Genomic DNA, 21,881 nt, shown 5'->3' on the forward strand with positions numbered 1-21,881 from the left:
CTCACACTGACCACATCCACACCTTACAATAGTTGTCCTTTTGATGACATAGGTAGATAACAATTATATTTAAAAGTTATGTTACCTACCAAGGCCAAATATAGGCATTTATTATTTCTTCTTGTGTCAAGGTAACAACTGAAATCTTATCACCCATGCAGATGTCTGCCAACTGCCCTAATTTCACAGAATAGTGTGAGTAAATAAACATTAAACATATTAAAAAAGACAGCCAGACAATGTTTTATCAACGCAGATTACAAACTAATTTATTTCTTATAATTATAGAAAGCCCATTGCTGCTACAGAACATGGTAACATCTTGAGGGTGAAACAAGTCTAAAATTCAGATCTTCAGAAAGATTTTAGATTTTGGAGGCACAAAAGGTGAAGTCTGATTAAGAGAGGGATGCCTTACATAGCTGATATAAAATATTTGTATTTTGGTCACACACATGAAACTTCAGGTGGTGTGCAAGTCCTGATTACATTTCAGGCTTGTCTGTATCCTAAATCCTTCCTAAGTCAATTCTGGCAATATCAAAGCCTACCAAATAAAATATTAATTTGTGTATTTATAGCTAAATACATTTTTTTTTTAGTGTGCATTTGCAAAAAATAATTTGGCCTTTTTTTGTTGTTTTTCTTTGACATGAAGGCATTTACACATGTAACACTGGAAAGCTGCTTTGATAGCTAAGGAGAGGCACTGCAAAAATCATCAAGCTGAGCAGGGAGCTGCCTAAGCCTGCCTAAGCTATTGCAGTGTTACTGATAACAGCCTCTCTTAAGAGACCCTTTGGATCTAAAGGTTCTCAGCTGAGGTTCTGGCTCAGCTACAAGATTTTACAATCAAATATCAGCGAGAGGCTTACTGACACAGGGTGAACTTCTGAATAACAAGATCTTTATTACTCTCTATTATGGTCTTAAGAGAAGCAATATATAGTAAGGCTGAAGGGTTTTGCAGTTTGTTTGGAAAATGATATTGAAAATTATCTAAATTTTAATAAATGATGAAAATGAAAAAAAACCACCAAGTAAATTCATGCTGACAGATTTGAAACAAGCTAAATTTAGCTTAACCACAAATCAATACTGAAACACAAATATTTGAGTATGTTACTACATATGTAACTACATACTACAATTATGATTGCTCAGTTCAAGTCCACAGAGCCATGTTACAGATTTAAGTTTCTGATATCCAAATTTCTGTCATGCAAAGTTTTTGAGCATCTATAATATGATCAGAATTCTGTGTTCACTTTAGACATATTTAATTTACTGTGATGTTTTTAATACATTGTTTTGACTTTTCTTCACAATAATTACAATGCCTTCAGAATTATAAAAGACAAGTAAATCAAATCAGCATGGATTTGGAGAAGCATCACACTCGGAAAGAATCAGAAATCAAGCAGCTGTGGATAAAGCTGCACTGTGGTGAGGCCATCATTTTCATCTTCAGAAAGCCACCTTAAGGGAAAAACATAAAAACCTGTCATAGAAACAGCACATATAAAACTTAAGAAACAGACAATTTGTGAGAGCCTGTTTCTGCACCTTTAATTTTCTAGGAGAGTTTTTACATTGGTTTGTAGAGAAGAAAAAAACAACCTGAAGAAAATAGTGACTTTTAAAATTTTTGTTTTAGTATTCACATATGTGTAATTTTAAAGTGCAATTAACTTTATTAATATATTTATGAAATATACATTAATTTTTTTGTTGTTATATAGGTAACTAGTAAATTGTTCTAAAGAATGACAATAAAATCAGGATAATTTAGAGTAGGGAAACATGTTCTGTGATAGCAAGTTATCGTCCTTGTAATTCATTCCAGGAACTCTCTTTCCCATATCTGTTTGTTGGGTCACAAAATACTGAGTTACATGATGGGCCCAATCCTAGCTCTGTTAGAGCCTATGGAGCTTTTACTGTTGATTATATGAGAAACAGGCCTGAATCCAAAGTTTGGGTAGACTGATTTTAACTGGAACCGTGGATACCGTGGTAATAATTTCCAAAGAGAGTTAAAAATCTTCTGTTCTTTGGAAGGTTTATGACACTCTACCTGATTTGATATCTCCATGTGTGGGAGGGATTCCCAGACAGTAAGTACAGCATCAAAGTAACTCACATCTGAAGCTGCACCATTCAGCAGGTGGGAGATATGGCTGAAGATAAACAGATCCAGGCTGAAGCATAACTGATTTTGGCAGCTAAACCTGGATGTGGAAGTCACAGAGCCTAGGAAAGGTGTGATGTGTAAGCTAGATAACAGGCATTTAAATGGGTTAGCAAAGGATTCAGGTTTCTCAGTGATTAATGTCATTTAGAGACATTATTTGTATTAGAGGATGTCGATTTCTTGCAGTTCTAAAGGTCGAGGTGACCCCGAGATCGTAAAGAGTCTTTGCTTCCCTAGCCCGCTGCAGCCAAAGAAGGAGCCTGGAATGTGTTCGATTGCGCTTTCAAGGTTGTTTATTTCCTCTTATCTATGACATTCTTTCTCTGACCTGCCAAGCTCTGCCTAGCAAGTCCACCATGGCATTCTGCCCTTGAGCCTCAGGCGGCTCCCACCTTATATACTCAAAACTACATGTACTATATTTACAATTTATTTACCAATGTTTATCACCTATGTTAGACTGTGAATCTCTACCTTAAATCAAGAGAAAAGTGCCACCATCACACCAAGACATGGAGGACAAGATGAAGGAGAAGAAGGCTAGGACACGCCCAAATTCCTCCATCTTGTACCCCCTTGAACGCCATTCTAAAAATCCCAAAATTCTACTTTTTCACCCTGTGTTAATTCAAATATCACACTACTAAAACCCTTGTGGCTTGTAATTCCTCATACAAAATTGACAGCTTTTTCCACAGGCTAAAATCAAAGCCACAGATGTTTTTGACTTCATGCCAGGGTCTCGAGACAGCCAGGGCAGCCAGAGGGATGTCCTGGACTCCGACAGGAGTTGTCTTTTTTGAGGGAGAGAATGAGCCCGTTCTCCATTCACTCCATAGGCCATGAGAAGAGGAGCTCCATGAGGAGCTCCATGTCTCAGCTGGAAGAGGACCATGAACTTAGAGGTTCCTCTATCTGAGGAGCCTCTGGGTCACTGAGTACCCTGGGGTTAACCTCCTAATCTCTCCTACTAAATAACTTCCAATTTGAGTAGGCTGATATACTTCAAGGTAGGCACATAGCCCAGCAAGGCCCCAGTTGAATGTTCTCATCAGCAGCATGTAGAATCAATCTGTGTCAGCCACTCACCCACATCAATGATGTGATTCAAGTTCTTGTGCCAGTCTCTTGTATACCTTTGTGCTTTTACCATAAGATTCTAAATAAAATTGAAAAAACACCCCAAATATCTGGAAAACAAAATGTTTGCTGCAGACTATCTTCTGCAAGAATCTTCCTCTGACTGGTGTGGTCTGAGAACTCCTACAAGCAAAAGGGGTGAAGTGGCATCAAATCCTGAAAATCCTATCATGGATTGTGTTGCACATCTGAGTGATATTGTGGTTTAAACATTGCTTAATGCCCACTAACTTAGATTTAAGTATCTGGAAGATTAGAGAGCATCTGAGCATACCTTTGGAGGAAGTTGAAGCAAGGGAAGTTTATTGTTGTTGGAAGAAGTTTAATGTTGTTGAGGTCAGTAACACCCTCACTCTCATGATTTAGACTGTAGAGACCAACTGAGTATTCAAGAACTTAAAATGCTACCTTTTTTTGGTACAGGGGCTGGGATTTGGCTTCCATTAATTGTCAAGTTTACAGAAATATTTAGGGAATGGATAAAATTAAATATTCTTGGCTACCATTTCTGTTTTCAGATTACCAGGTAACAGTCCCCTTTCTAGATATAGGGAACTTGTAAATTTTCACACTTCTGTGTTCTTCAGATGTATTAAAAAGCTAATTTCCACTTGGAATGACATGAATATGATTGTATCAGTTATTTATTCTGAAATTCTTCAAGCTGTGAATGATATATTATGGTGAACAATCACTCCAAGTATACCCTTCAATTTCATTTCCAGTTTTTGAAACTGTATTGTTTCAGTTTGATGCAGACTGATATGCACCTTCTTTTTGCATATCAGTAGCCCTTTACCCAAGCAACCCATTACCTAAATATATTTCTAAATTTAGATCATTACACTTTTACATTATATTATATGAAGCTTTTTTTTTAATCTTTATTCTGTTTGCTGAATGTATCTTGGGCCCATACTAAGCAAACAATGAAACAGAAAGATTCTAATGTTTTAATGTTGCCTTTGCTCAATAAAATACACTACTTCTTCCTCGAGTTTTGAATCTATGCTGCCATATTCCACTGTCCTCCTTTCTGATTCCCTTCCATTCCTGTTTGCATATCCCTGATATGTTTGCCAGAGCTATTTATGTGCTAATGCTTGTATAATGGCTTACCAGACACCTTCTACCTCTTGAGTTCAAAATATGTAAAAATGCTTTCTTTTGGCAAAGGCATTTAATTATGTCTCTCTCTCCTATAATCATCCAGTTTTAATTGCGTGGAAAAATCGAGTGTCTTCCTCTAACAATTCTTCTGACAAGTTAGTTTCAAGCTAGCCAAAGGGTTCAAACATCATTGGGGATGGACTGATAGGAACACAACATTGAAAAAAAAAAGTCATTACTGTCTTAGAAAACCAGACAGAAGCAACTGAGAGACTTGTGAAAAAGAAAACAGCATGTACAGGGTGATGATGGACTGATCTACTGACCTGTTACAGTTGAAGCAATGCATTGAATTTCTAGCTGCATCTGTGATTTCCACTTTTTCTAGAAACCAGCCACTTGCTGTAGAAGGAAAAAAAAAAAGAGCAAATTTAATATACGCAAAACACAAATACAGCATAAGAAAGGTTTCTAATTTCATTTCTCAAACCCCATGCGGTTCAGTACTTCCAAGTATATTCAACATCAATAATAAAACTGAAACACAGATGATTCAAATTACTACCAGCTTCTCTTAGTTTTACAGGGAAGGTCTTGGATGTTTTTGACAGAAAATGTAATGGAAGATTTTTGTTACGACTTATTTTTCCAGACTGGATAGAATATGCAGTAAGACAAATGAAACAGAGTGCATGGTTATATTAAATACATTCTTGAAAACCTATTTTGCCCTTTCAGGTACTTAGAAATGCACTCAAAATGCACCCCTAGTGGGCATTCTACTACTCTTTTCTAATTAATGTATTGATATGGATGTGAACCAAGTGGTGAAACTGAATGCTTCTCATATCCCTGTTTTTCCAGCAGTCATGATTCAGAATAGCATTTTCATTTAGGCCAGCACTCATACTTGTTTCAGCTTTAAGATACTAAATATTCTATTTAATCTCCTGTTTTGCTGTGTGAAGTAATACCTTCATTGTTGTGATACAGAATACTTTAAAATAAAAGACAGGAGTGGGAAGAGGATTGGAGTGGATAGGGTGGCTAAGGTTAGAAGTGTGAGTGTGTTTAGGACTAGTGGGAGGTCCATTACTTTCACTTGGACTTGCACCAAGGTGGATGGTTCCTATGACCATTGGATTACTGCTATCCTTTGAAAGTAAGGGGGCTGAGGTTTTATGCTTAGATGTGGGAATTAGCAGTTCCCATTGTTTTAACCTCCCCTCGGCAGGTAAGAAGGGTTTAACTTCTATTTTTAGAATCACAGTCTAAAGTTTTGGTTGAAACTATACTTGCATATGGGTACACCTGAGATGAGTTCGGGCTTTAAGATCAGTAAAAGTATGGGAATTGCATGCAGGGTTATGAGGAGGTGTTCTCGTGTGGAGGAGTTTTGCATTGATGTGATGTGGGATGGCAGTATTCCTCGTTGGGTTATTGTGAGTATGTAGAGGGTGTATGAGGGGGTAAGTAGCATTGTGGTTCCTGTTAGGATGATTGTGAAGGAGGATCAGTTGAATAGTGCGATTACAATCGTTAGTTCTGCTATAAGGTTGGTTGTTGGTGGGAGGGCTATGTTTGTGAGGTTGGCTAGTAGTCACCAGATGGCTATTAGTGGTAGGAGAGGTTGCAGTCCTCATGTGAGTAGGAGGATTCGGCTGTGGGTTCGTTCGTAGTTGGTGTTGGCTAGGCAGAATAATATTGAGGAGGTTAGGCCATGTGAGATTATCAGTATCATTGCTCCTGAGAATGCTCACTGGGTTTGGATTATGGTTGCGGCTACAACTAGACCCATGTGGCTGACTGATGAGTAGGCGATTAGTGCTTTTAGATCAGTTTGTCGTAGGCAGATGGCACTGGTTATTAGTGCTCCCCATAGTGCTAGGGTAATGAATGGATAGTGGAGGTTGTTTGATGAGGGGTTTACTAGCATGGTGATTCGTATAATTCCGTATCCTCCAAGATTTAGTAGTAGGGCTGCTAGTAGCATGGAGCCGGCAATTGGGGCTTCTACATGGGCTTTAGGTAGTCAGAGGTGGAGGCCGTATAGAGGGGCTTTAACCATGAAGGCTAGCAGTAGGGCTATGCTTGCTGCTAGGCCCGATCAAGAAGTGTTTAGTGTAGGGTGTGAGAGTTTGAGTATTGGGAGGTATAGTGTGCCGACTAGGTTTTGTAAGTGTAGGATGGCGATTAGTAGGAGGAGGGAGCTAGCAAGTGTGTAGAATAGAAGGTAGATACCAGCGTTTAGGCATTAGTTTTTTTATTTATTTTTTAAATAAAACTTTATTTTATATATACAATGTCTGTGCTGATATCTTTAGTTGTGTTTGTCAATGCAAATACTTAATGAAAACATTTTAAAACTAATTAGGATCATACTACTAGTAGTTGACAACATTTTAGTAGTCTTTAAGTGTCCTAGAGATAAAGAACTAGATCCTATTTAATTATTTTCGTTTTCAAATATTTGCATGAAGTACTAAGTAGACTAAAACCAATAAAATATTTTTATTCGTAAATGCTAAATTTTAACTGTACATGCTAAAAATGTAATATAAAAATATTTGCAAATTGTGTCCAATAGTTTGGATAAAATGTAAAGGTACAGCTATGTTTCTTTTGATTCAATGGCATTTTCAAAAAAATTGCTGGTTAAGTAGGTTAAGTAGACCATGAAGGTGTCTAGGTATTCCACCTTCAATTCGCAAGATCCATTTATTGATATTGTGAAGTACTTTTGAAACTCTTTTAATGAAATCTTGTGAATGGTTTAATATATCATAGACTCTACTTGGAATAGATGACCTTTCACAAAATCTCTAAATCAGAGTCAAGATTATCAGCAATAAAATGTTACAGTCTCTCAAATTTACACGACACTTTACAAAAGAATAGAAAGGCAAGTTTGCTCTCTTGAAAAGATTAAAATCTTTTGTTCATCCTTTATTGACAAAATTCATCCTTTATTGACAAAACTTCAACAGACCTCACTGAAATCTCCAGGTATGGAGAAATCTGGAGGTAGCTAGGATATATTAGCAAACAGATGGAACATCTCAAAGAGGTATTCTAACATTTGAGGAAGCTTGTGGGGATAACAGCTGATGTGACAAAAGACACTTAGAGGTAATTTCAGAGATATATTTAGAGGAAGGTTGTCATGTCTTGTGGCAGCAGCTCTCTGGCCACAGAGAGCAGGCACAGACTCCCAGGCATTTTCCCAGGGAAGACTGTGAGAAGATCAGAGAAAAGAATGAGAAACAATACTTACCTCCACTTGTTGCACCTGCTGTTGTGCATGTGTGGAATGTTTCATGGAGATTTGTTTACCAAAGGATGATTTCTTAATTGGACTCTGGATGGTGTTTGGATGGATTGACCAATCAGGTCAAAGCTGTATCAGACTGGCTGTCAGGGTTACTGAGTTTATTAAGTATAGTATAATATAGTACAGGATGATATAATAAAGCAGTTGATCAGCCTTCTGCAATCATGGAGTCAATGCTAATTATTACCCAGCTGGGGCCTGCAGCGACAATGTCTAGGATGAATTGACACACACCAGCTGTGCTAGGAAGGCACTATTAGTAGCTATGTGATGTTGATCAGGACACAGAGAGGAAAAATAATAATGTTGTTGATAGATCAGGTCTCAAGAAATAGAAGTTCAATCTATTATTTCACTTGCAGACTTCTGTGCAACTCTCAGTACTAAAAGTCTGCTATTGTGGAGTTCGTTTCCCAGATCAGATCTAAGCTGAACCGTGTGCATGCATAGCAGTTATCACAAATAAGATGAAAGTCAGCAGGACAATCTTGTTTATTATAGATATTTCAACAGGTTTGGTGATTTTTCTGTTTTCCATACTGTGAAATATACGACATGACTGGGTGGTTAGGAAAGTTAAAAAGCTGTTCAACTTTCTCCAAATAGGAATTGCTATTTGCAGAATTTTTCTTGGTTCATCCTAGAAATGATAAACCCTTTGGCACTTTATTATGCCTCATGAACTTAGATTAATCAGATTTTATTAAACCTAAACCTATTTCTTTGAGATGGGTTAAGCAAACTTCACCTGACTAGAGTATCTTAATGCAATAAGACCTTTTTGATTCAAGTTATACATTCCCTGAAAATTCAGTTTATGTGTTTGTATATCTCTATATGTCTGTATATATCTTGATTGCTGCATATCCCTATGGGTTTTTAGCACTATTAAATGTAAGCTAAAAAGTTTATATGCCCTAGTCTCCCGTTTTATTTTTATGTAAAATTCAGAGTCTAGAGGTTACTGTTCACAGAAATATTTTCCATCATCATGTGTGGTTATGTTCTGTAGCCACCTCCTAACATCAGGGCAGGACCTGGTGCACACTGGTGTTCTCAGGCTTTCACAAGAGGAGATCTATGGGTGTGAGAGGGAGCTACAGCACACTTTGATCAGAGTCCCCAAACTTGCTCAAATGATGGAAAGTCTAGCCTGTAGTTTGAAAATTCAATCCTATCTTATTTAAGACATCTAATAAGGGGTTTGGCTGAGCAATGTTTGAAGGATAAAACTATCTGAGGTTTATTTTAACTAGATCTGTTAGAAAAAGAATTGTGGTATAGTCAAGGGAAATGTGATAGAGGGGGTGAAAACAAGGGCAGTAAAGCTGACCTCATTTGTACACAGATTCGTATTAGCTAACTGTTGCAGTAGTGTGACTTCAAGCACCTTTCCAAATGTCAGGCAAATCCTTAAGCAGAAGGTGTTTGCAAGGCTACTGAACACAGAATACTTACCAAATCCTTTCCCATCGTGGCCAATTTCAATTGAACGCAAGCTGCCTAATTTTTTTGTCTCAATCTTGAAGGTATCAACCTTTAATATTAAAATATAGTTATTAAAAATATGATAGTAATGTTTGGAAGCTTACATATTTGTCTAGGTCTGTTCTGAGACCAATTCAAGTGTAGTAGAAGTTCAGAATAAGAGAACCATTAATGTGGCTTATTTTCCCAGCTGATGATGTGTGGCACACATCCTCTCCTATTAGGTCTCAGTTTCAACACAAAATGTTCACTTTTCAAATTATAGTATGACAATCCCTACCTCTTTTTTGACTTTCATCTACTGTGAAAACATTTTTGGTCTCATGAATCCTCAGATGGTATAGTTTTCTAAAATCTTTTTAGTATATGATACGTAAATAAAAATTCAGGAACATAAAGGCTTTTACTACATTAACCATTATTCCTCTTAAATATGATATACTTTAATTTAAAATATTACATTGTTTCATATTGCAGCTTTTTAAAAATAAATTCTTTTTCCCTAAGACCTTTGACATCACTGGCTACCCATCAGCTTAGCTGGATAAACATAAAGGCTTTTACTACATTAACCATTATTCCTCTTAAATATGATATACTTTAATTTAAAATATTACATTGTTTCATATTGCAGCTTTTTAAAAATAAATTCTTTTTCCCTAAGACCTTTGACATCACTGGCTACCCATCAACTTAGCTGGATTGCCAACAGGATTTCTATGTATCTACTGTTCTTTTTTGAAGGGTAATGACATCTCCTGTGTAGTACTAGGCAAAAGGAAGTACTACTCAAGACACTTTTTTACTTGCTCCCTGTGTCTGTAGGAGGCAGGAGGCACTTTTTTTACTTGCTCCTGCCTGTAGGTAGCTGGATTTATTATCCTCCTCAGTATGGTGGAATACAATTCATGGGTAAATATCTTTATCTCACAGATAACCTGGTTGAAGAAACTTAGATTAATTCCAGGTAAAAAGATGATTAATATTACTAGAGATAATGAGGTAGATCTCTTAAGGGATATATTTTCACTGGAGTTCTAATTATTTAGTCATTACCTTTCAATATCTCCACAAGAGAAAGTTACAGAGAATATATATTTATTTTTTACTTAAGGGTAACCATCATTGTACTCCATTGCACAGGTGGTGACCAAACAGAGCAATTTCTTTGCCAGAATAATATGTTTATTAAATCAGGAAAACATCCAGCCAAGGCACTAGGATGTCATGCAGAGAATCTGCATTCTTATTCAAATATCTGTATCTGAAATAAGGGTCTCTGAAAAACAGCCTAAAGCATGATGAATCTCAGAATCAGGCTGATGTGTACGGTTCCATTTCACCTGGTTTTGGGCTTATACACCCAGGGATGCTCACAGCACCAGTTTCCATGGCAAAGTAAAATGATGGGAGGTAAGAGACTGATGTGTTCTCGTGCACGATATTCAAGGTGTGTGCAACAGCACAGGGTAGTGCACACATGTGCACAGGCAACTCATGCTGTGCATTTCAGAATGAGGAAATACATAACTGGGCACATAAGTGGAGGCAGTATGAAGATATATTTGGGACTAATAGGCAGAAGAGCAGCAGAGACAGCTAGATACAATAGAAGTAAAATGTTCCATGGTGAATCTGGTGGAAAGAAGAAACACAGGGCGAGATGAGACTATACCTCATGTAGTGATGTGGAAAACAGAATAAATGCCTCAGGTTTTCTAAAGAACTTGCACAGATTTATTGTTTGCTTTTCCAATACAGAAATGAACACAACCTATAAAGTCTGTGTACTCACCTTTCCTCTTTCAAAGGGGTTTTGATGCTCCAGTGACTGAGAGAGTTGAAATACCTCAGATTTGTCCTCATTCCCAAATAAAATAATATGCACATTGGCATCAGTCCCTGCTCCCCTTTTGTCACCTGTATACACTTTAATAGTATACTCTGTCAAATTTTTTACTTTACTTCCTTCTTCATTCAAGTTGTTATCTATGTCATTCTTTTGTTTCTCTCCTCTAATAACAAAAGATCTTGGAATTTCTCTCTGTATTTTGGGCTTATTTGCATTCACAGAAAATTCTCTGAAAAACAGAACCACATTTATTTTTGGTAAGTAAATAATATGTTAAATGAAAAAGAATCCTATTAATTTATGTGGAACAGCCAAAGATGGACATATTTTTAAAATATCTATTGAGAGAATGACTCTATGGCAATCACTTTTATTCAGTGTCTGCTCAACGTTTTCAACTATTATGCTATTAAAAAAACATTACTAGCTTTACACAATATACTTACTCATTCACTTCGAATACATAGATAGGATGCTCCTTTGCAGCTTCTCGCACATGCAGTTTTTTGATGTCCAATTTGCAGTCTGCAAAGAAGGAAAGAGAACATAGTGAAAATGTTCCATTGCATGACAAAAAATTAGGTACAGTGTTGTTGGTGTAATGATGGCATTCTTACTACATGAAAACTTCATTTTTTCATTAATTTAGGAATGCCAACAACTGAGTTGAAAGTGCTGCAACAACTACAGGATTCATTATTTTGTTCCTATTTGTAAACCTCAACTTAGAAATTTAGGAGTAAGCATTTCCTTCATCTTAGTGAAGCAAAGGAGTGTTGTCCTCACCATCCTTGGATGGGCATGCGGAAAAGATTCCGCATGACTCAGACAGGCACTTTTGAGAAGGAAGAGCAGAAATACATGTCTGTTGCTTCCTCCTCAGTGACTGGTTGACAAGAGGCCTGGAGCTCTATTCCACATGCAGCACAAAGAGGATATCATTAGGTGGCAGGTAGGAGGGGAGTTTGGCAGCTCACTGTATCCCTCTGCTGTTTGGGAAAGGTTGCTCTCTGACTTTCACTCCTTTTTGAATTTTCTACTAGGGGCTTCAGCTGCATGGCCTGAGTGTCTTGCCACTCGTTAGTCATGAAGACTATTCATTTTCCCTTCTATTATTTGTAACTTCAGCTCTGTTCAACAAACTGCATCTCTTCTACTACTATCCAGCTCCCTTTAATTATATCAATAGGATATCATCAGGCTTCTGTGGAGGAATCCAAGACATTGTGTTACAATTCATGACCTGCCAAGATAAGTGCATAGAGAGACTCAGAAGATTCAGGAAGGGACCATGAACCATCTGATCTTAAAAATTTGCTCTGATAAGGAATGAAAGTATAAATGCACTAGAGAACATTGCCTGAACTGATCAGTCCTGCAGGGTAGATCTGACTTTAAAGATATTTTACGGGGTTTGGGACTTTTGGTTCAAAGTCTTGGTCCAAACTAGACTCAGTTCAAACAAGTCTAGTTACAATATGGACATCCTTAGTCATCTGAAGTGTTTTATCATCTAAGTAACTCCTTTAGAAGAAATACTTGTTACACATCATCCCAATCCTCTCTTCATAATGCACATAGAGGCAATGAGCCCAGTATCCCTCCTTTGTGAACTGTGTTTTCAAACCTGAATGGAAAAGTCTCGACTGTCTCGTTCTCCATGGTGCCCTTTGGCTACACACAATTGCCACATTCAGTGACTGTCACTCGGACAGATAGCTGTAGTTAACTTTCACAACTGAAGCTGTGGGAAACAAAAGCAGTGAGCTGCACATCTTGCTCCCCGCAGCAGCATGGCAGGGCTGTCCTTCTCCTTCCCTTTCCCTCTAGAGTAACTGCAGCTCCACCGTGTCCCCCTGGGGGTGACCAAGGCAGCCTGTGCTGGGCACGGGATGTGTGACCAGCCAAGGAGCTCATGCATGCTCATTGCCCGAATGTCATCTCACATACTTGGTTGAAATCAGGTGCTGTGCCTAAAAGGTTTTTATTAGGAGCCTCCGGATGAGCAAACAAAAGAAAAAAAAGATGGATAAAGTGCAAACATAGAACCCTTGCTTCCCTAGAAAACTGTCTGAAGATGGTCAAGTGTAATGCATAGTAATGATTTGCAATTATAAAATAAATTTCATTAATGGATTTTTAAAAACTTTATAATTAATTCTTTGAATTAGTAGCATGATAGCCATCCTGCAGATAAAGCGCAGAGTTGTTAAGGTCAAGACAATTGTAAGGAAGTTCAGTGGCAAAATTTGCTGACTGCCAAACAGAGGTAAAATATGCCTCTGAATGTCACAGGGAGAAAACTGAACTGGAGGGGGACACAGTGAAAATAATTGAATCACAGAAAGAAAATTAAACAATACCAATTTCTTACTTGAGTAATAATTATTCTCCTAGATAACTTATTAGTAGAGCATGTATTAAGTGCAGAATATAATTATATTCATCTTAATTTACTTTCTTGATACAATAATGTTATAACCTTTAGATCCCAGAATTTTAATTTAGCAAAATGTAGGATTTTGCTTTATAAAACACTACCCTTTAGAAAAAATAGCCAAAAGGAATTAACTAGGATTTAACTCTGGCAGTGACTTTGTTGCCTTTAACAGGAGGCTAGCTGTGTGATTTACATGACTGACTTCAGAAAGTTAAAAGTATTTTACCTGTTTTACTGATGATCAAAAGAACAATTTTTTCCAGTTCTCCCAAGTCAACAGCATCCACGATAACTAGAAGGGACTAAAATAAAATTATTCAGTATTGTAATATAAAACCATGTTTCTTAACTTCTTTTTGTGGGAGAATTTGAAAATAATATGTAGGAAGTATAAGAATGGATTAAAGGGTAAATTTTAAAGTTCTTTAAGACAGAGTACCTCATATTTTTCTCCCTGCTGTATATTCTGCAATGAGTGGAGAAGGGATCTGTCTCCTGTGTCACCATGAGTACCATATATGCATGCAGTCATATGCACTACATTTCTCTCATTCAAAATATTTCTTGAAAATACTGTTAGATGATATGTAACTACTGCAATATCAAGCAAAAGAGATTTTGTTAAGACTTTGCCACAACCTTGCACAGCTATTTGACAATATGGCATTCTACAGAGAGATGCAATTAAAATTCAAGCACTTGAAAATAATAGCAAAACTGAAATTTTTTGCAATTTTTCTTCATAATTGTTTTGCCACCATCTCCCAGATCTGAAATTTGAGAAGTGAGGCTGGACCGGCCCAAAACAAAAAAAAAAGGATTGCATTTGGAAGGTTTAATTCTTGGATCACTTGTCAAAAAACAGCAAGAATGGACCTGCCCCACAAGAGTAGACAATGTAGAAGCTGAGCACAACCCAAGCTCAGACAGTGCCCTCTCTGACCAGGTTCTGCAGCATCTGCATGAGGCAGAGCTGTCCAGAGTCCCAGACACAGCAAACCGTGAAAAAGACCTGGGATCCATCCTGGTGATTGAGTTGGCGGCAGAAGGAGAAAGGGCCAGAGAAGGAATGAAAATAAAGCTACAAGATAGGACCAAAGTCTGTGCAGGAGAGGGGGGCAGAGAGAGAACTAGGGAAAGATGCACATATGATGTAGCTCAGGCATGATCTGACTGACGCATCCTCTGCCCATCTTGGCTGGAGGTTCCAGGTGAGCCCAGCCAAGGCAAGTTAGATCTGTGACTCATCGTGGCCCTGTTGCACTGGAGTCAAGTGGAGAGGTTGCATTCATGAACTTTGGATCAGATCATACTCAGGATGGCACTGGGAGAGTCCACTGTACAGAGGGGGGTGATTGAGGGAGATTAATGTAGGCAAGGGTAGGAGGGCTAAAATGCTTAAATAGTGGTATTTGTTTGGGTAGTGTAACCAGATCACAAGTGTAGCAACCAAGCTTTTATCTCTCTAGTGTACTGAATGAACTGGAAAGGGGAAACATTAAAGGGATCTCTGAAAAGAAATTACATACAACAAGGGTATACATATATGAATGTTACAACTCCATTAATTTTATAAAATTCTAATTATTTCATAATATCAATATGAGTTACGGCTCTCTGTTAAATTTATGGGAATAATCAGCTTGAAAGAAGCATAATAGGTTTATTTCACCTTTTCAATATTTAATTGTTTTGTCTTAAAACCTACAGCAGTGCAAAATTGACCTTCTGAAAAGCCCTGTGTTTGAGAGGAGACAGATAGCACCATGTCATCCCTGGGAATTCCTGTGGTGCAAGCATCTCAAAGGAAGGTACAGTAAAGGGAAACTACTTATGTATATACTCAGCTGGAGACTTCTGCTCATTAATACACCCAAAGGCACAAGTGTGCACTGCCAGATCTCAAGGGTCTGTACTCTATCAGCTGCATTTTGATGGCTTCAATTAGCCATTAGCAAATGCTTCATCACAATCCCAAGCATATTTTTTTTTTTTTAAAGAGGAAAATATAACTGAGATAAAATACTATGGCACTCTATGAATGACAGAGCTGTATCTGAAATTTAACATCACATGGCTTCTGGTTATAGTGAGTGTGATTAGCTGCTTTCCATTCCAATTAATACAATACTGGTTTTGCTTTTAGCTGATAAATGGGAGAAAATAAATTAGGTTTAGAAAGCTGTCAAAAAGCATATCTGGTTTTCACAATAAATTGCAAATAAATTTGTCTGTGAAGATCACTTTGAACTCCACGTGTACCACCTGCTGTGGAGTTGCTTAAAGCTCTCTCAGACCAAAATGGCAAAGATCTGGGGGAATCAGTGTCCTAGTTTTTTTTATTCACTGGTTACAAATCCCTCCTTGAAAATATCTAAAGCATGGGTGGAAAGAAATAAAACCCACAGAAATTAGCTATTTCAAACTTATAGATAATATAACACCTATTCCTTGTTTGTGATGTTTTTTGTCTCTTGATTTCAGAATAGTTGCAAAGAACAAAAATATTACTAGAAAAAAAAAAAAAACCAAAAACCAAAGAATGGGAAAATTATTTTTTTAACAAAGGTGAGTGAGAGACAGAGCCAAGGTCATAAGGACTCCAGTCTCATCCCTCCTTTATCACCCATGCTGCATCTTTCTCTCCTCACTTCTGTGTGCTTGTACCTGTATCCTGAATACTTCTGCATGTGACAGTGATCAGTCTTTTGCAAGGGGTGCACTCATGTGCTTTATGTTAATCTGAAGGTCCTCTTTGTTTCAATCTTGTGTGTAGGAGATGAAAGCCATTGAGCCCTGTTCTGTACCCATACTGCGTAAGTGATCAAGTAAAAATAACAACTCTAAGCAATACAAAATCTAAAGCCTAGATAAAAATTTTAGATTTTCAATTGCAGCCAAAATATGCAAAATAACCCCAAACTTCAACCTCTGTTACTTCTACTGAGATTATTCACATACTTACTTTTGGATGCATTCAGAGACCTCACTGAAACTGAGCCAGAAGTTCCAATCCAAAGTGTGTGGGGTAGTTCATTTTACAACTACTTCAGCTCACTTTAGATGAGCTGACTTATTTTTTACCCAAATGATGAATTTGTTTTCTGCATAAAACCCATGAACAAATTATTTGAATATTAAGCATCATTATTTGGTCTGTTAATTAAGTTGGTATTTGTTCCATCATATGGCAGCATTCAGTAAGCATCACATTAAGAATAGGGTGGATTTTAGGTGAAAGGATTTCTTTTATTTTACTTAACCAAGATGACAAATGTAAGAATTGTTGAGCTAATTTTAGGAGGAATAAATATTTGGAGTATATAAAGGTAATAAAGCTGAAGCTTATATGTAGTTTTGAGCTGTTATTTACTGAGAATATTTGTTTGGAATGTGTGAACAAACAACAAAATCACTTAATAGTAAAAGAACTATAAAAAAATCATGTTGTTAATGTCAGCAATATGAGCAGCTGAGAACCAAACAAAAGAGAGTAGAAATATTACAACAGTGCAAGAAAAGGATATTTCTTATAAACTGTTCTTTGTAGTATATAATAATGCTTCTGTGCAATCAAGTGAATATTGCATTTTCCACTTTATGGTACAGAAATTAAGCTGAGTGGGTAATATTTTCCTTCATACCTTTTAACTTCTTATCCAGTCTCTATGAATCATTAAATAAAGACAATAAAAATTTCTGTTTTGAAAAACGTTTCTATTGTAATACTAGGACTTGTTAACCTCCTGAACCTTTGAAGCAGATTTATACCTACCAGAAAGTGCTTCTTTTAATGGCCACTGTATAGGGAATTCAATCCATCTGTCTCCATTAGGAGAAAGAGGAAGTGTTTTATTTATGGTGAGACTAAAGGTATCCAGGGTTGATGTGTTCTGTATTTTAAAGTGACGAAGAGACAACTGGGATACGTTGTTTTCCAAACTCTGGAGACCAAGCCTCACTTTATAAAGCATTCCCAAATCAGACGGCAAATGTATCTAGGAATCAACAAAGCAATTAGTTAGCATCCAAACAGAGGTATGCAGATAAATGCGTAGGTAGTTTACAGGAAGAGAGGAAGTTGGCTCTAAAGGAGTCAGCACAGTTCTGCACCCATTTGCATGTGTCTTGGTGCTAAAAGTTCCATCGACTTCAAAAGCAGCAGAACCAGGTTGACTGTAGGCACTTAAGTACATTTTAGTTTTACCTCTAGGGGCATTCATTGTAATTGTTCTATCAAATTCAAATTACATATGCCAATGATTTCTAATGTGAATAAGTAATGTTAATGTCATTTAAAGTGATATGCATTATTAACTATGACTATTTATTGGGGAAAAAAGAATATGCTTGATCATCATGAACTTAAGAAAGCCAGAAATTAAAAATAAAATATGATATGCAACTGAAAACTGCAGCTCTGATTTTCTTAAATATTTAAACAACAATACAAAAAATAAAAACAATATCATCACTATATGATTATTTCTCTTTAAAAGGAAACTTAAAGAAAATTTAAATATAGACAAATCTATGTATTATTTTACATCATATGTTATTTGGTTCTCAGTCTGATGTTCCCCTTTGTTTTCCATGGAAACTGGATTTGACTTGCCGTTGCTTCCATAAAAAACCATAACCATCTTGGATATATTTTCTGACAACTTTTGAAATTCTGATTTTGTTTCTTCTTGATGCTTTGTGAAATAAATCCTCCATCTGCCTTCTGAACAAATAAAATACGGAAAATAAAAAAGAAAAAAATGAAGGATGTTTCTGTTTTCATATATTAACAGAGCTATCTGATCTAAAATTTCTAAGACATGCCTTGTTCTACATGGGGAACATAATTTTATAAGAATGTCACCTGGGTATTGAGCAGCTCCCTAAGTTTGTTTCCACTTTTTACTGTTACAAAGGGGAAACTATTGTCAGTACTAGTAAGTATAGTGACATATTGTGATAAGAATATTCTCACATTATTATTTCAAAACTGATTAATAAAACAGTCAATGTAATGACAGAAGTTATACCTGAATTCATTTGCTCTCTTCCTAAAGGCCAGGCAGATGTACTCCTCCTCTCCTGAACTTCTACTTTAAAGAAAAAGATAAAATTACTATTTTTGTAAAAGTGTCTATATGATAATAAAGGTCTGTATTCATGTATAGTGAGGCAATTGACTGAGTATTATATAATTTAGATTAAAGATTTAACTAGGAAATGTACAGTGTGATTTTCTATTTAAGCATCATCTAAATATCATCCTATTAAATAAATTGTCTCTAGGGCTGGCTCTTTACTAGGAAAATGGTAGTAACATGAAGATTCAAGTATTTTGCATTTTAAAGCATTTCTCTTTCATTTGTACAATTTATGCTCTGGATGAATGAGCACTAGTTGTATGTCTTTAATGCCCATTCTAGAGGCTGATATTCCTCCCATAGATATGAGTCCACACTGATTTCATCAGGATTTGGTATAGATCAAAGCTGCCTGTAAACATTAGGTAGTGACCTGAACTGAAAATAAGAAGACTTCTTTTGAGTTCATAACCAAGACTGGATTTGCCAATTATTGTATAAAGAAACTCACAGGAACATTTGTCCAAATCAATGAAGTTTAGTAGAAACAGAACTAAATATTGCCTTTTTTTTTTTTTTCAGACATGTCCCAACATACAAACTAAACCAAAGGTGAAATGATTTGCTTTTGCAAATGAACAGTTTCCTCCTTTTTTTTTCTGGTTTCAAATGATCAAAAGTTAGAGATCGTATGGCAGAGGAAATCGATTGAACTAGAATCTTCTTTAGTCGCAAGAGGCTATTGCTGGTGCCAGCAAATGCCCAGGGAGTTAGGAAGAATAAATCTAGAACATGTTTTGTAATCCAAGGACTCATCTGTAATGTCAATTAACTTCTCTGAGAGGCAGGAGAATAAATACATCTGTCTTAAAGGTACATTCTGGGCTTTGGTGCCTACTGATCTGGTTGGAGTGTGTCAGCTTGCACACCAGATTGTGTTGGAATCCATGCTTGGATTGAAGCCATGACACAGGAAGGGGAGGGTGTACATTCCCTTCCTGTCTTGACAAAGAGCCACAGGCAGTGGGATCAAAACTGCTCCTCTGTGGCCTGATTACTCACATGGTGTCAGTCAAAAGTATCTCCAGTTTCTGGCAAAAGCTGTCCAAACAGTGTAGCATAAATATGTAAATTACTCATCTTGAATACAAGGGAGACATTTTCTCCACTGCTTAAACAGAGTTTTCCCTGCTTTTTACCTCATTTTCACTCTGCCTAGCTAGTAATTGGTATTAGAAGCTTAAAAATACTTTGCAGGTGTTGAAGACTTGGAGAGGTAGGAATTTGTAAAAAAAAGGAATAGGACAAATTTCTTGGCCTTCACACCACTGAAAATCTGGAGTAACAAAGCAGAAATTATCCTCTGGCAAATTGTGGTTATTAAGTGATACTAAAACACAAAGTGTTCAGACACATTAATTCTCTGTATAATGACAATGTTCTACTGGAATATTTTAAATCACAACTTGTTTGTAGAAACAAATCATATAGCTGCATTTCCCAGTTTGGAATGAATTTCTTAGCAGATGATAGTTTGAAGATAATGTTGACCTGTGGCATCCAGAGTTACTGAGGCAGATCGTTTTCCATCACGTCTGTCTTTAAGCCATGTTTGAGCCATAAACAATGTTTCTGTCTCTGAAGATGCTGATTCTTTTACAGTAATCTTCTCCAGAAGCCAGTCAGAGCCTCTCCCTTTTTCAACAACCATCCTGTGCAGAATACCAATATCTACTGCCTCCACTTGAAAAATATCCACCTGAAAAATTCAGAATCAGAAGTCATATGGAAACAGAATCGTGTAACTAAATTATTAGTGTATTTTGAAATATGAAAGTGAGAAGAAAATCAGGATTTTTATTAACTCAATAAATACCAACAGAACCAGAGATGATAAGTTTAACCATGTTAAATGCCTGCATTAAGATGCATTTCTTCTCTTTCTGCTCTGCAATTTACAGTTTAATCCCCTCTTTGCCCACACAGATCTATCAGTTGCTTATGGTCATTTAATGAGAAATTTTCTTTCCCAAAATTGATGTTTAATAATCTACAGGGAATATATTTTAAACATATCTTACTCTCAACAAAATAGACGCCAAGGGCTATTTCAGAAATGAAATACAGTGAATGAGAAAGGTAGAAACAAGCATCACAAAAGGAATCTGTAAAGAAAGAATGACAGACTTGGTTCCAGATTGGGATTAACTTGTAGGATTAATTTCAATATAAATAATTGAATGGAAGGAAAAATATGAAATAAAACTATGCTGAAATAAGTTCTGCTATTCTCTATCAGTTAAAAAACCCATAATAATTTCACAATGTTTAGAACACTGAAGTAAAATTCCTAAAGAAAATTATGATATATCAGACATTCAACAATTTCACAATATGTGATTCTGGCTTTTTGTGAGTGTTACACTTATTTCCTGTTTCCACAGCAGAAAAACAGACATTAAATTCTTGGCACAGGGACTTTCCACATTTTTTTTCTTTATAGATTTATGAATTATCATCTCATTTCTACTGGTGTTGATAACTGTTGAAATCTAGTGTTATTTGTTATGGAATTTCCAGTATGATTGAAAGAGGCAAAGATGGTTTTGAAGGGAATAGGTAGCAATAATGATTGAGGCCTGAAAAGTCTTGCAGTCTTCCTAACGCAATTCACACTGAAGTTGATCTGCCAGAGCAACCCTTAAAGGTTTATGCAGAGATGAAACAGAGAATAGCAGTTCTCTTGCTCCACCTCCATTCTTTCCTGATCATGTCTTCCAGCTGAAGAACTGATGAAAGATTTCATCAGTTGTCACAAAGATGAGCCTAACCAACTTGCAACTTAATAAGACACAGCATAAGCTCAAATATTGAGCTTAAAATTGCAGATAATATATGACTATCCACTTTAAAAAGAATCCCCAGAAAAATTTAAAATTTGTTTTTCAACTTTTGTGACTTGTTTTTCATTAATATCTGTACATGTGAATTTGAAAGAGTGTGTGTTTGTGAACCATGCCTTTAACAGTGTCCTAAAAATAATAATCAACCTGTTACTAATTACTCTATAAGTTTTAGACAGAATGGTCATGCTAGTCAAAAACTGCTACAAAGTACATCTAATCAACACATGTGCATTATCACTCTTAAACTATCATGTGAAATGGGAGAATGAGACAATGACATTAAGGAAAAAATCTGAAAGAAGCACTTGAATAGCTGTACTTCCTCACAAGGAGTCA

The 21,881-nt window shown here is 36.5% G+C and overlaps 1 protein-coding gene across 1 annotated transcript in view; it reads right to left on the bottom strand.

The window, feature by feature from the left end:
- Nucleotides 1–242: 242 nt before the first annotated feature.
- RP1 (RP1 axonemal microtubule associated) overlaps nucleotides 243–21,881 on the bottom strand; it is a 194,967-nt gene continuing 173,328 nt past the window's right edge. Inside the window, exons 50-60 of the mRNA XM_068188719.1 lie at nucleotides 20,191–20,398; nucleotides 18,589–18,648; nucleotides 18,103–18,281; nucleotides 17,331–17,553; nucleotides 13,995–14,149; nucleotides 13,782–13,857; nucleotides 11,562–11,640; nucleotides 11,059–11,344; nucleotides 9,234–9,312; nucleotides 4,771–4,846; nucleotides 243–1,479 (exon numbers count right to left, since the gene is read on the bottom strand). Coding sequence (XP_068044820.1) covers nucleotides 1,410–1,479; nucleotides 4,771–4,846; nucleotides 9,234–9,312; nucleotides 11,059–11,344; nucleotides 11,562–11,640; nucleotides 13,782–13,857; nucleotides 13,995–14,149; nucleotides 17,331–17,553; nucleotides 18,103–18,281; nucleotides 18,589–18,648; nucleotides 20,191–20,398 — 1,491 coding nt within the window. The 3' untranslated portion in view covers nucleotides 243–1,409. The remainder of the gene's footprint in view (nucleotides 1,480–4,770; nucleotides 4,847–9,233; nucleotides 9,313–11,058; nucleotides 11,345–11,561; nucleotides 11,641–13,781; nucleotides 13,858–13,994; nucleotides 14,150–17,330; nucleotides 17,554–18,102; nucleotides 18,282–18,588; nucleotides 18,649–20,190; nucleotides 20,399–21,881) is intronic.

This window comes from Anomalospiza imberbis, chromosome 1, assembly GCF_031753505.1.
Source record: "Anomalospiza imberbis isolate Cuckoo-Finch-1a 21T00152 chromosome 1, ASM3175350v1, whole genome shotgun sequence".
NCBI classification, from domain to species: Eukaryota; Metazoa; Chordata; class Aves; order Passeriformes; family Viduidae; genus Anomalospiza; species Anomalospiza imberbis.